Consider the following 14,885-nt stretch of genomic DNA (forward strand, 5'->3'; position numbering starts at 1 on the left):
TGTTGCGGGAAAATTACTTTTAAATCTTCTTTGTGCGAGTTCAAAGAGAGGTATGGTACTCAGGTTTGTGATCAAACTGAGGCCAGTCTGAGAATGAAGATTAGTAAATTGTACAAAAGGGAAAGAAAACTCGTGCGTGATAAAAAAAATGCAGAGTTGGAAAATTTTAGAGCTGAAGTATTTGTCTTTCCCAAGAGCAATAGCTTAAATGTTGATGATGGTGCTGGAAGTGTTAATTCTGATAAGCATGTTGTAACTGAAAACAGAAATTTGAAAAGGGTAATACAAGAAATAGATAATGAGAATGAAAACTTATCTATTCAAGTTAATAGAAGTGAAAGAAAAGTTGACATGTTGCTAGGTTTATTAGAAGTCATAAATAGAAAGTGGCAGTCGGTACTTGTGACAGAGAAAGAAAGATCATGTTTAGAAAAACAGTGTATAGTATGGGAACAGAAATTTGACAAGATGTCTGATCAGTTGAATATGACATTAGAGGAACTTGAAGAGAAAAAGCAAAAATTAAGTAAACTGAACACCAGGAATGTAAATAAAAAACTGAAGCGTAGAGAAGAAAAAATTGAAAAACAGTCTCAAAAACTTAAAGACCAACAAAATGAGATCAGTCAGCTATTGTGTGAGAAAGTAGAGCATGAAAGTGAAGTTGAACGAATGAAGCGTGAGAAGAGAAATCTTTTAGTTAAAATAAGTCGTAATAATAAAAAAGAAAGAGCAGTTGATCAAAATTCCAATCAAATTGCTAGCTTGAAAGATGAAATCAGACAGAAAGAGTTAAAAATCATAGAATTAGAACAGATAAATGAGGCAATTGATGACCCAGTCATTCAAACTTTTTATGATGGTAAATACGCTAATGAAATTAGGGAAACCATTATGACTCTCATTTCAGAATGCGGTGTTAGCCAGTCAAAGGTAAATCGGGTCATGGAAATCGTTGTCCAGAATCTCACAGGTAAGACTTTAGACAGGCTTCCTAGTACTGGGGTCAAGAGCAGGTTAGTTTCCGAAGGAAAGAGAGTCGCACAGAAACAGGTTGCCTTAGCTATGCTAAAAGATATGTCTGAACTTTCCATTTCAGGGAATTGTTTGCATCAAGATGGAACTACCAAATCGCACCGTCATTTTCAATCTTTTCAGGTCACGACAACTGATAAAAGAACTTATAGCCTTGGTCTTAGTGAGGTGAGTGCTGGAGACACAGACACTTTGATGGAAGCCTTCAAGCAACAAATTGATGACCTTGCAAAGGCAGTCAGTAATGGTAATGGAGCAGACTCAGAGACTGTGGCTAAACTAGTTTGTTCCATTACTAGTACTATGTCTGACCAAGGGGCTGTAAATCCAGCATTTAATAGGCAATTAACAGAACTTAAACAAAATTTTCTTCCAGAAGTTTTCACTGCTTGGGACACATTGGATGAAAAAGTAAGAGAAGAAGTCAGCAAAATATCATCATACTTTTGCAAAATGCATATCTTTGTTAATATGGCTTCTGAGGTTGACAAATGTTTGTCTTTATTTGAATCCAACATCAGCAGTGGTAGAAACCCTTATGCCTTCGAGTGGAAAGAAAGTGGTGCTACAAGACTGGCTAGGACGGCAAGCAAAGCACTGACCATGCAGGGGTGCGAGAAATCCGGCATAGGTTCACATTTCAGTACTTATTTACAATCTATTGACAAAAGTAACAAAATGATTTCTTTCAGAGGACACAGGTTTAATCATCTTTTCTATGCTGCAGGTGCAACTTATCATCACGCAGAAGATATCCAAAAATTTTTGAATGCTTGGTCTGATCCTAACGAACTATTAAAAAGTGTTTCATTTGACATCAGGGAAAAAGCAACTCTTTGTGGCATCAGAGCGCTAGGTATTGTCAACAAGCTGATTACAGGTCCTCTATGGCGCATCATTGAAAACAGCGAAAATATACTAGCACTGAATCCCCATTTAAGTCATTTGCAGGTACAGCTTGATCTCCTTGCTAAAGATGCATCGCCGCTGATGAATGGGCAGCCTGTGTTTGCAGGTACGGAACTGCACGAAGATGAAATATATAGATCTCTCTTTTCAGCTACAGGTGATCCAGTAAATGAAACGTATACTCAGATGGCCCTCGAGTTGATTTGTGGAGGGATGATGCTGATATTAGAAAGACAAGCTAAGGACCAGCTCCCTGGGGGTAAATTTTTTCTTCCAGGTGAACAAGAAGCTACACGGTCACAGAACGTCCCCACCACGAACACTTGCTCAGAGCGTGACTTCGGTCAGCTTGATGCCTTGATGCGACTGAAGCCGTCTGCAAGTACCACTGCATATGAGTCTTGTATAATGTGGTCAAATAATAAGACCAGTTCATGGTTAAATTCTTTACCTGCAGATGAAAAGGAAGTAATTATAAATGATGCCAGGAGCAATGCACCATCAGCTATGCTTTCTTTCAGGGAAAGACAAAAGAAACTATTTGAACATAAACTTGAAATTCTTAGGAAAAGGCAGCAACAGAAAACAGCAAAAGAAGAAAAACAATATTCACAGAAAGTTAAACTAACAAAAAAACTTGATTCTCTAGGTGGTCTTTGGTTGACAGAAGAAGATTTATTTCAGTACAAAAGCAAAGCCCAACATAATGAATATAAAGATGCTCTCATTTCACAGCTTCAATTTAGGAAGAATGTCATCCACAGCAAGGGTCCAAAAGAAAAGTTTCAGCAGGTATGCAAAGGTAGATCTTTTTCAGTTGATGACCTAGAGAGAAATCTCATTGACATTATTCGACTGAATGCCGATGAAGAAACAGATGTCGAAATACTACCAGCACTGCAATATATAAACATTGACACTGCAAAAAGTAAGTTGAACGAGTCAAAAAATGCATTAGCCCTAAAGATAAGAGATGGCCGAAACAAAATTCGTGTGCAGCAGCAGGCAGTTCTCCTCCCACAGGTAAGTACAAATCCAAATTTACTTGTTGGTAAAACTTTCAAGCACAAATGTCGTGATCCTGAAACAAATGAAGTCTCCTGGTATTCAGGTATGGTCATAAAAATGTTATTAGAAAAGGGCAGAAAAACAGAATATATTGTAAAGTACGATGACGACGATGATGCTGATGAATGGAGAATGCCACTGATTATTGACATGGAGAAAGGTGATCTGATACTGTCATAATTGAGTCAAAGTATTTTGTTTGTATCCAGGTATGGTTACAAACATATTATTTTAAAAATATATATAATGCTCAAAGGATTTCTTGACTTAAATATTGTGTCAATAGATGACAGTTTCAAAAGGGGAGGACACTGGAGACATTGTTATTTATTTAATCATGATGATGATGAAAGAAGTTTTATATATAATAAATATAGTTTTAATTATCGATCTAACATACGCAAGGTTATGTACCTTACAGAGTAATTTCACCACGGCATGAGAATGCTGCTTAAAACTGAAAATTGTTATTTCACTAAAGATGTACCAAAAGAAACTGAAGTATTTTTATATTTTAGTCACTGCTCTTTCTTTTTCAGAACTTAGTTTTCACAAAAAGCATGAACAAAATGTCATGTTTTAATCTGAATAATACCTTAATATAAGAAGTGAGAGAGACAAAGGATGTAAGGTTGATTGAAGGGACTTTTTGCGCGTACACTATTGTTAATACACTGTTGTTATTGTACCTCATTAATTTTAAATTGTTGGTTGCTATGGAAACAGCTTTCTGCATAACCTTAAGTTTCACAATATACCATTCTCAGTAAGAGAAGTCATTTGGAAGTACATACTTATGAAACCAATCAAACACTTTTCACAAATACCTTTTTTCGCACTTTTTAAAAATTTTGGGTGTTTTGACTTGTTTCTATGGCAACCCTTTTTCACTATTCTTTGCAAATAGATGCATGTACATGTCATGTGCAGTGATGTATGGTTATCAAATTGATAGTATTTTGTGCTGATTATGAGTATTGGGATAAGAGTTTTATTGAACCTAAATTATTTACAAATTGCGTAGTTTTATGCTTTCAATTCTTCCTTTTATGCTTTTGATTTTGGTTGCTATGGAGACAGATTCCGTAAAATGTTGCTAAATATTATTAGTAATGGTCTTCACTTTGCAAACCACCATATGTAAAAGTATTTTGTCTTTTAATTGACAAAAAATCTTTAATTTTAGCAATTTTTATATTGTATGCTTTTATTACCCGTTTCCATAGCAACGTTTTTTTCTGTTATATGACTGGATTTTCGTAAAAAATTGTCATAACTTGTTAAAAAATATCACTGATCAAATTACCTTTCTAAAAATGTATACTTTATTATGCATTTACTGAATAAGCTTAGCTGAAATAACATTTAAAGAACAAATTTGCTTTGTTTTGTAGTATTTCGGTGCCATCTACCATAGTACATCCCATTATATAATTGCATAGGAACTGCGCACAAAAATCCCTAAAAACGAGATCTTAAAAATTCCATATCTTAAAAAGTATTTGTGCTATAAAGATGATATTGGTCTTGTTTTGAAGGTAATGATATTCTCTATCCAAATAACGAGAAAAACACAACAGATTCAGTACATAAAAAAATAACCTGAACCCCCTATCACATGTCGCTGCAAGGGTTCTTAGCCTTGTGTAAAAGGTGTCGATCGACTCACCAGATTCTTGTTTCGACTGCCTAAACTTATAGATTTCGTAGGTAAGATTCTGTTTCGGAGTGAAATAGTTTTTGAATGAGGAACACAATTTTCCATATTCGTCAGGGGTTTCTATGTTATCACCGTTTTCATTCTGTACAGTTTTAGTAGAACCTACCCCTTTTTGTTCATCAGTGAACGAGTCATATATGTCGAAACACTCTTCGCCACAGTAATGCAGAAGGAGAGCCTTTTTGCGCTTGTCAATATCAATGTCCAGTGCACAGATTAAATTGTCTAATTTTTCCGTCCACTTACGCCACCGTACGCCGGCTGAATTTGACGAAGAATTTGACGTGTCGCCGCTGTCATGGATGTTGAACGAAGGAAATGGAGGAAGGTTGGCCATCCTCGTCGTTTAGTGTTGTAGCTCGTACAAGCACGTTATAAATGGCCAATTACGGGTTTAAGGACAACAAGACCATGCTACTCAGAAAGCGTTCATTACCAAAACTCTTAGTCGTACAAAACACCACAGGTTACATTCAACTATTCATTTACACACAACACTACAGGACCTTTTCAGGTATTGGTAAATTGACCAAATAAAGCGAAAATATGTTTCAGATTTGAACATTTTCGTTGTAGTTTTGATATTTGCGAGGAAACAGAAATACTGAACAGTTGCCAAACTAAATATTAGAAAGCCTTACAAACGCGAAACGATTGAATAAGTTGTATATATATATATATATATATATATATATATATATATATATATATATATATATATATATATATATATATATATATATATATATATATATATATATATATATATATATATATATATATATTGTTATCGTAAAATCTTGTTAACCTACGAGGGCTGTTTAAATTATGTATAAAATACACCACAAATTGTAATAGTACGAATGGCCGAGTGGTTTCAGGGCCAGACTTTTACTCCAAGGGTCAGTGGTTCGAGCAATGTTGTGGATTAATTTTTTTCTATCTTTTATTGTATTTGTGTTTTTTACTGGAGCTTTTAAGTTCCAATGTTTACATTTACCATTTTAAATCATTTAAACAGAAACTTCAATGCATGCACAACTCTTAGAAAAGGTCCATCTTAGTACCCAGTGAGCCTTTTAAATATTGTTCTAATGCAGTATAGTTTTTTAAATCTGTTATCTGATTAGTTCTTTGTTTTGTGATGTTAAGCATCATATGTTTGCCAATGTGTTTTCTTCTTATTACAAGAATATAAATTTGCTGCTTGTTATGCACATCAAAGCCATATCTTACATCACATAGCATCGTCGGATTAGTTATGAACTTATTTTTGCTAGTTTTGCTAATTATTTTAGGTAATTCGGAAACATATGGACAATATCATTTTATTTAATAAGGCGAGGAGTTTTAGCATTGATCTACAAACATCATAGTGTATACGATAGTGTGGTATTACATTTCTCATCGAATATATCAGATATAGATATCATTTCTTGATCTGAAATGATTGGTACGCACATTTTATCAAAGAACAGCCCGCCATGAGAAGTCACATAGTTAGAAGACTCATTTTCATTTAGGATTAACTTCACTTCAAATCGATAATTATTAGATTTATAGTTGCTTGATTAAAAATCAGGTGTTGTCAACGAACATAATTTCCTCGATATAAATTTAGAAAGAATTCCAACGCGTCGAGCGGGTGAAAAAAATGATGTCGAACGTATGTAAATAATGTTAATACATCAACATGCGATCATGTGTTTATTCAAGAACACTTTTGAAAACTACCACCATCTTAAGCAAACGGGACGAGAACGGTTCCGCTTAGAACATGTTTAAAATGTAAAACAAATGACAAGAGAAATCGACGTAACAACACATATTAGTATCGTTATCACTGCTCCAACATGAGTAAGTAGTAGCAAATAACAAAACAATATATCTTTAGCATATATCCTTAAAGATATATTTGTATTCATTAATATCACATAATCTCTTTATTGAACTCGTATTGGCACAGATTCTTCTTCTGTTTTTGAACAACATGTATTGAGTGATGATTGCAAAAGGCTCTGTGAATGGAATTGCATAATCTCGTACCAGAGCTTTCACTTTATATATGATATGTTTCTGTCATAAAAAAAATATTATTTTCTCCATTTAATAAAGAATTTTGATCTAGTTGTTATATTGCGTAAATTATATCATTCATGATATAACAAGAATATCATTACCACACAGACACGTCTGTCAATATTTATTTGCGTAAACTCGCAATGTGTCAATAGATTTTTGTTATTTTTACATTTATTATAAACTTGACCCTCGACATGCAGATCCTTATGACAAGGTATTTCCTTAAACATCGTAATTTTGCATTTGTCATTAAACTGTGACCCTGACCTTCGACCTGCTTCATGCACGCGACAATCCGTCTCATCATCGTGTTCGATATTTGAATATCCATCCATGCTTGACGATGTTGTGATCTGGTCAAAGTGTAAATAGTTTATTTCATAAGTTTGATCTTTGAATTGTTATCTTGACATTTGACATTCGGACCAGAATTTGCGCGCATTACTCATCATATAGACGACCCTTGACCTACTGACCTTTGGACGTCGTTCTTGATTGAATCACGACCGTTTAAAATGATAATTACATTAGGCAAGTTATTTGAAAATCAACACATGTTTGACATAGTTTTTCTTTAGACCAATTGTTAAGGTCAGATTTTCTAAACTTGTTATTTCCCATTGACTCATAAACTTGACCTGTGACCTAGAAACTTTGATGTTGTTCAAACACTCAGACGCATCACCCTCATTTTTTTCTCCAAGGTACTTGTACTTGAAAATCACTCCATGCTTAAACTTAAACTTCATACAAATATTTCAGGACAAAATTTGGAAACGATATGCAAGTTTATTTTTGTAATGATATTTGACGAAACCGCCTGTAACTTGTAACGATTAACTTCCAGAAGAAATGATAATTAATATTATAAATGATTGTGATAGAACACAGCGCATTTAAGTGAGAGAATCTTTTGAAGTAAAACGATCATATAAATGTTTATTGAAAAGCTCACATTTCGTTTTGATTTGCATGAGTACTTTCGTTCAAGAAACATTTAGCTATGCAATCATTTGACGTATTAGATTTAGACATGATAAAAACCTGAACGGCTTTTACCGCCACCAAATGCACGCAACTGCTAAGTTAAAAATGTTCATTCTCACGCAAAAACTAAAAATACATTCCGAAAGCAGTCGTGGTGTGCTAGCACTGCTATCGCGTTTAACATTCGTCTTATTTCATTTATATCACAATAATGTGTTTGTTTTTTCTGCAGTAAATGACATCGTGCCTATAAGTAGGTAAACAATAGAATCTTAAACGTTTTCTAAGAAATGATGTTCGCTGTAATTCGAATTATTAAGTTTTGAATAAATAAACCTCAAATTATTGAAGTGTTATTTTATATGCAGTTATCTAGTAAATGCGCCCACATTAATTCTCTAATTGTTACGGAACATATTTTCTTTGTGCTTTTGTTAAGCGTTTTTAAATATGCCTTTTTAATAAATATGCGCCCATGTGCCATTCAGTTTGAAGTAAAAGACAGATCTTTTAAACAGGAAATATAAATTAAATGCGAGATTTACAGTGACATCGGAAAATAATTGTCGTTCCTGACCTGGCTGTGCGGACTGCACAAGCTAATCTGGGGCGACACTTTACGTACATACATTAACCCCCGTTTTCCAAAAGCAAGGCTCGTATGGTTTCAAAGGAAACTAAAGCTGCTTGATTACATGGCAAGGTATATGTTCCAGATTACATCAAAGGCTTGTTCAGGGCGACGATATTTACATTTGCGTTTGAATACTTGATTACAGAAAGATATCGTAAGTTGGGTACTGTGGCGCTGTGTGTAAGATACTCCCAGCGTAGATGCTAATTATTTCCGATAAAAAGATTTTAGAACTTGGTAACAAACTAATTAGCATACATACTTTAATCTATCGGGCCTATTTTAGTTGATAAGGACCTGTTTATGGCATAATCTGGATAATATGTAAAGTAGGTCATCTGAATAGACAGAACATATTATTTCCAGATTTGCACGAGCAAATGGCAATGCAGTTTTGCGTTGTCGGTATGCAATACCAATTTCACAGGCTAATAAGGGACGACCCTTTCGTTGGTGGAGCGGTGGTCGAGTGGTAACACTCTGGTCTACCATTCCAGAGGTCCCCGGTTCAAATCCCGACCGGGTCACTGGAAATTTCAGAAATGCTTCAAGTGTTTTCCACCCAACTAGAGATGTACTGGTATGAAACCCAAGTAATTCTCGCGTGTATCGGTGCTATACACTGAGCACATCAAAGAACCAAGGCATCTATTCGCAAAGAGCAAGGGCATCGCACCCGGATTCCTTGTATCCCAATACTGTCTCTCCTGCTTGCTGTCTCTTCAGTAAAACCAAAGGACCCCATTGGAAATAAGTTCTTGCACTTTCATGGGTTATCCTTGACCGCAAGGTCAAAATAAATACACAGACCCTTTGCGCTTCATGGATTTTTTTCAAATAAAGTCTCTTCTTAACGTAAAACCAGACAGAAAGTGTTAACGCTGAATAGCCTGTGAGGACTGCACATGCAAATCTGCGCCGACACTGTACACACATGACTTCAGCCCTGCTTTGCCAAAGCCAGACTCCTTTTGGATCATTAGATATGCAATCAAAAATGCAATCCGACATAAAAAATAGATTAATAAAGCAGCTTGGTATTGCATGCAAATAAAATACAGTTTACCGAAGGAGACATTTCATAGAGTAAATGTTACATAATTTTATAGAGCTATAGTTCTTCAATGCTGGAGGTTGCTGAAAGATATTTAAACAGTGTTTTATTCCCAATATAATTTGTTAAAAGACATGAATTCAAATAAATGCTTGGTATTATGGGCCAAATGAAATGATGTCTTTAATTGTGTCGTGTTCTGAGAAAACTAGGCATAATGCATGTGCATTAAGTGTCGTCCCAGATAAGCCTGTGCAGTCCGCACAGGTTTATCAGGGATTTGGATTTAATAGTTAATTTACATCTCATCAACACAATATTACACATTACGGAGCATTACAATAGCATCATAAAACACATGTATTGCCGCTCAGAATTCTGAGCTATAAGAGATGGTAGCGTTGCACAAATTATGTCATCCTCTAAGCAGAAGGAACGACACTTTCCGCTTTTCTGACATTTTTCGTTTAAATGTGGTCTCTTATTAGCAAAATCCAATTTAGTCGGAAAGTGTCGTCCCTGATTAGCCTGTGCGGAATGCACAGGCTAATATGGGACGACACTTTACGCACATGCATTATGCCCATATTTCTCAGAACACGACTCAATTAAACTATACAAGGATACGTATTAACCGCGCTGTGGGAAAACAGGACTTAAGGCATGTGCGTAAAGTGTTAGGAGCTACTCCAGCTCGTACTGCGAGAATCCGCAGTCTGGAGATACGCTGGACGCATATGGCATACAGTTCGTTTTCGCATTCCGCGGCTCCATTTGCACGTTCAGTGGTATTTTGCAGCTTTCGTGAGAAGCTCTTTCTTTAAGGTCATAAGACATGAATTTCTTTAAACAACATTAATTGATTGCACCAAGAATCATCAACGGTTATCCGGTATAGTGTTACATCTTTTGTTGATATTTGTATCAGATGCTTGCAAGACATCAAACGTTGTCCGGATTAAGAGTGGTGTAAGTATATTGCTATGTGTGCTTCAACATGTTAATGCATTACATGTGTGCAACAGAGTTCAGCAATATTTCTGTGTTGTTTAGATTCATTCTTGCAGAGGATAGTTTATTATTTCATGATGAATTCTCAGCACTGGCTAATCTTTGACGACATTTTCCGCTTTTATGAATTGTTCGTTTTCTGAAGGAATATCCAGTCTAGGCGGAAAGTGTCTCTGATAAGCCTGTGTGGACTGCACAGGCGAAACAAGGACGAACCTTAACGCATACGCATTAAGACAGATTTTTGAAGAGCGAGGCTTATTATTTTGCATTGCATAAAAAGACAGAAGCAAAACTTCGTCTGTCGTCAGCCCGCACAAGCTAATCTGGGACGAGAGGTTTCACCTAAAGTGGATTTGCGCTAAGAAGAGACGTCACCCAAACGAAATACCATACAAGCGGAAGATACCATCCTTTCTGGGAGTGTTTGATATCGCTGCATGTTTGCGAATAATTATGACCATTATCATTATATTAATAGTGCCACTTACAGTGAACACCATTTCTTGAGGACGTTTGCGACAATATTATTTAAATTATTATGGACGTGTTTACAGGGGTTTCAATTAGCAACGCTGCGTTAATAGGGCAACGAAATACATATATTTGGTATTATGATGCATTATTATAATAGTGTTTACAAAAAATAACACATTCATTGCACATAATTGCGAAAAGTGTTTTAATAAATGGAGAAAAAGAATCCCAAATTATAAAATCGTAATTTTCACTCTCGAAAGATACTGTGAATAACCCAATTATTATGTTATTAAGAGGAAAGCACACGTTATTAATTTGACAGTTTAATATAAGATTATATAACTTGATTGATAGAGATTTGCGCATTAATAACACATTCTTCTTTTAACAGAAAGATATTTAAAAGAGCAAACTGGTACATTTTACATGAAGATCAAATTAGGCTGACCGCACGTTCGCCACCTTTGACCTGGGAAACAAGTTTCTGAAAAAACGGGGTTTAAATCATGTACGTGAAGTTCCGTCTCAGATTGCCCTGTACAGTCCGCTCAGTCTAGGCAAGAACACACTTGCCGCCTGAAACTGGAGTTTCGCGTAGAAGAGGCTTCCTTTAACCCATTTATGCCTAGCGTCTAGAGAAAAGGCATTGGCAAACAGCATAGACCCAGATGAGACGCCGCATGATGTGGCGTCTCATCAGGGTCTGCACTGTTTGGTTAAAGGAATTTTTGTAAGTAATATTCTAAATATAGAAATAAATATACTAAACTTCCCTAATTTTGGAAATAAATTGACCCAATTTAGAGGGATGGGAGAGTCCACTAGGAATAAATGGGTTAAACCAAAATTACACGCGAAAAGTGTTGTCTCTGAGTATCCTGTGTGGACTACACATGTCTCTGAGTATCCTGTGTGCACTACACATGTGTCTGAGTATCCTGTGTGGACTACACATGTCTCTGAGTATCCTGTGTGGACAACACATTTCTCTGAGTATCCTGTGTGGACTGCACAGGTCTCTGAGTATCCTGTGAGGGCTGCACAGGTCTCTGAGTATTCTGTGTGGACTACACATGTCTCTGAGTATCCTGTGTGGACTACACATGTCTCTGAGTATTCTGTGTGGACTGCACAGGTCTCTGAGTATCCTGTGTGGACTGCACAGGTCTCTGAGTATCCTCTGTGGACTACACATGTCTCTGAGTATTCTGTGTGGACTACACATGTCTCTGAGTATCCTGCGTGGACTACACAGGTCACTGAGTATTCTGTGTGGACTGCACAGGTCTCTGAGTAGCCTGTGTGGACAACACATGTCTCTGAGTATCCTGTGTGGACTATACATGTCTCTGAGTATCCTGTGTGGAATGCACATGTCTCTGAGTATCCTGTGTGGACTGCACAGGTCTCTGAGTAGCCTGTGTGGACTACACATGTCTCTGAGTATCCTGTGTGGTCTACACATGTCTCTGAGTATCCTGTGTGGACTACACATGTCTCTGAGTATCCTGTGTGAACAACACATGTCTCTGAGTATCCTGTGTGGACTGCACATGTCTCTGAGTATCCTGTGTGGACTACACATGTCTCTGAGTATCCTGTGAGGACTGCATAGGTCTCTGAGTATCCTGTGTGGACTACACATATCTGTGAGTAGCCTGTGTGGACTACACATGTCTCTGAGTAGCCTGTGTGGACTGCACAGGTCTCTGAGTAGCCTGTGTGGACTGCACATGTCTCTGAGTATCCTGTGTGAACTGCACAGGTCTCTGAGTATCCTGTGAGGACTGCACAGGTCTCTGAGTAGCCTGTGTGGACTGCACATGTCTCTGAGTATCCTGTATGGACTACACATGTCTCTGAGTAGCCTGTGTGGACTACACATGTCTCTGAGTATCCTGTGTGGACTGCATAGGTCTCTGAGTATTGTGTGTGGACTACACATATCTGTGAGTAGCCTGTGTGGACTTCACATGTCTCTGAGTAGCCTGTGTGGACTGCACAGGTCTCTGAGTAGCCTGTGTGGACTGCACATGTCTCTGAGTATCCTGTGTGAAGTGCACAGGTCTCTGTGTATCCTGTGAGGACTGCACAGGTCTCTGAGTAGCCTGTGTGGACTGCACATGTCTCTGAGTATCCTGTGTGGACTACACATGTCTCTGAGTAGCCTGTGTGGACTACACATGCCTCTGAGTATTCTGTGTGGACTGCACATGTCTCTGAGCAACCTGTGTGGACTGCACATGTCTCTGAGTAGCCTGTGTGGACTTCACATGTCTCTGAGTATCCTGTGTGGACTGCACATGTCTCTGAGTAGCCTGTGTGGACTGCACATGTCTCTGAGTATCCTGTGTGGACTGCACATGTCTCTGAGTATCCTGTGTGGACAACACATGTCTCCGAGTATCCTGTGTGGACTACACATGTCTCTGAGTATCTTGTGTGCACTACACATGTATCTGAATATCCTGTGTGGAATGCACATGTCTCTGAGTATCCTGTGTGGACTACACATGTCTCTGAGTATCCTGTGTGGACTGCACATGTCTCTGAGTATCCTGTGTGGACTACACATGTCTCTGAGTATCCTGTGTGGATTAAACATGTCTCTGAGTATCCTGTGTGGACTACACATGTCTCTGAGTATCTTGTGTGGACTACACATGTCTCTGAGTATCCTGTGTTGACTACACATGTCTCTGAGTATCCTGTGTGGACTGCACATGTCTCTGAGTATCCTGTGAGGGCTGCACATGTCTCTGAGTATCCTGTATGGACTGCACATGTCTCTGAGTATCCTGTGTGGAATACACATTTCTCTGAGTATCCTGTGTGGACTGCACATGTCTCTGAGTATCCTGTGTGGACTGCACATGTCTCTGAGTATCCTGTGTGGACAACACATGTCTCTGAGTATCCTGTGTGGACAACACATGTCTCTGAGTATCCTGTGTGGACTGCACATGTCTCTGAGTATCCTGTGTGGACTACACCTGTCTCTGAGTATCCTGTGTGGACTGCACATGTCTCTGAGTATCCTGTGTGGACAACACATGTCTCTGAGTATTCTGTGTGGACAACACATGTCTCTGAGTATCCTGTGTGGACTGCACATGTCTCTGAGTATCCTGTGTGGACTACACATGCCTCTGAGTATCCTGTGTGGACTGCACATGCTCTGCTGACTCTGTTGTTATTGTTTATGCTATGCACATGTTTACCATGTTTGTTCGTGAAATAAAATATGTTTTAACTAAACTAATCTGGGACGACACTGTACGCACAAGCAATAAATCACGTTTCCTTAAAGCGAGACATATATATAATTAACAAAGCGATTTGATGGCCAATATTTCGGCGTAGGACAGATGATATCTTCAATGTGTAACCAAGTTTTATTTATCATGACTCCGACAGTTGCAGTATGTCGTGCAGATTAATATAAACCATTTATGGATTAAATATTAATACATATGAAATGAGATGTTTTATATTGTATTTGAATTGTTTGCATTTTTTATTGTCCCGCCTTAACTACAAGAGACTTTCTTTAAAAGAATAATTCCACAAAAAAAGGAATGCTTCGTCCATGATTAGCCTGTGCGAAAGTTACAACACGCATATGCTCATATATACACGCATATATACAGATAAATGACTTGATTAGAAACGATGACCCTGTGTTTGAATAATGCATTTTTACGCCGTGTCTTAACTTTCCAATATTTCTCATGAAATTGTGAATAAATGTACTATTGTGTGCAAAGAAGCAGTTATATTCTGTAAACAATATCATAATAATACATCATAATATCCAATATATAATTCGTTGCCCTATTAGCGCAGTGTAGCTGATTGAACCTCCTGTAAACATGCCCGCAATAATTTGAGGAATACTGTCTCAA

The 14,885-nt window shown here is 37.4% G+C and overlaps 1 protein-coding gene across 1 annotated transcript; it reads left to right on the top strand.

The window, feature by feature from the left end:
* The first annotated feature begins 482 nt into the window (after positions 1–482).
* LOC127871252 (uncharacterized) lies at positions 483–3,372 on the top strand. Its single transcript, XM_052414004.1, has one exon. The coding sequence runs from the start codon at positions 487–489 to the stop codon at positions 3,190–3,192; it is 2,706 nt and encodes a 901-aa protein (XP_052269964.1). The 5' UTR covers positions 483–486; the 3' UTR covers positions 3,193–3,372.
* Positions 3,373–14,885: the final 11,513 nt, after the last annotated feature.

This window comes from Dreissena polymorpha, chromosome 3 (genome assembly GCF_020536995.1).
Source record: "Dreissena polymorpha isolate Duluth1 chromosome 3, UMN_Dpol_1.0, whole genome shotgun sequence".
NCBI lineage: Eukaryota > Metazoa > Mollusca > Bivalvia > Myida > Dreissenidae > Dreissena > Dreissena polymorpha.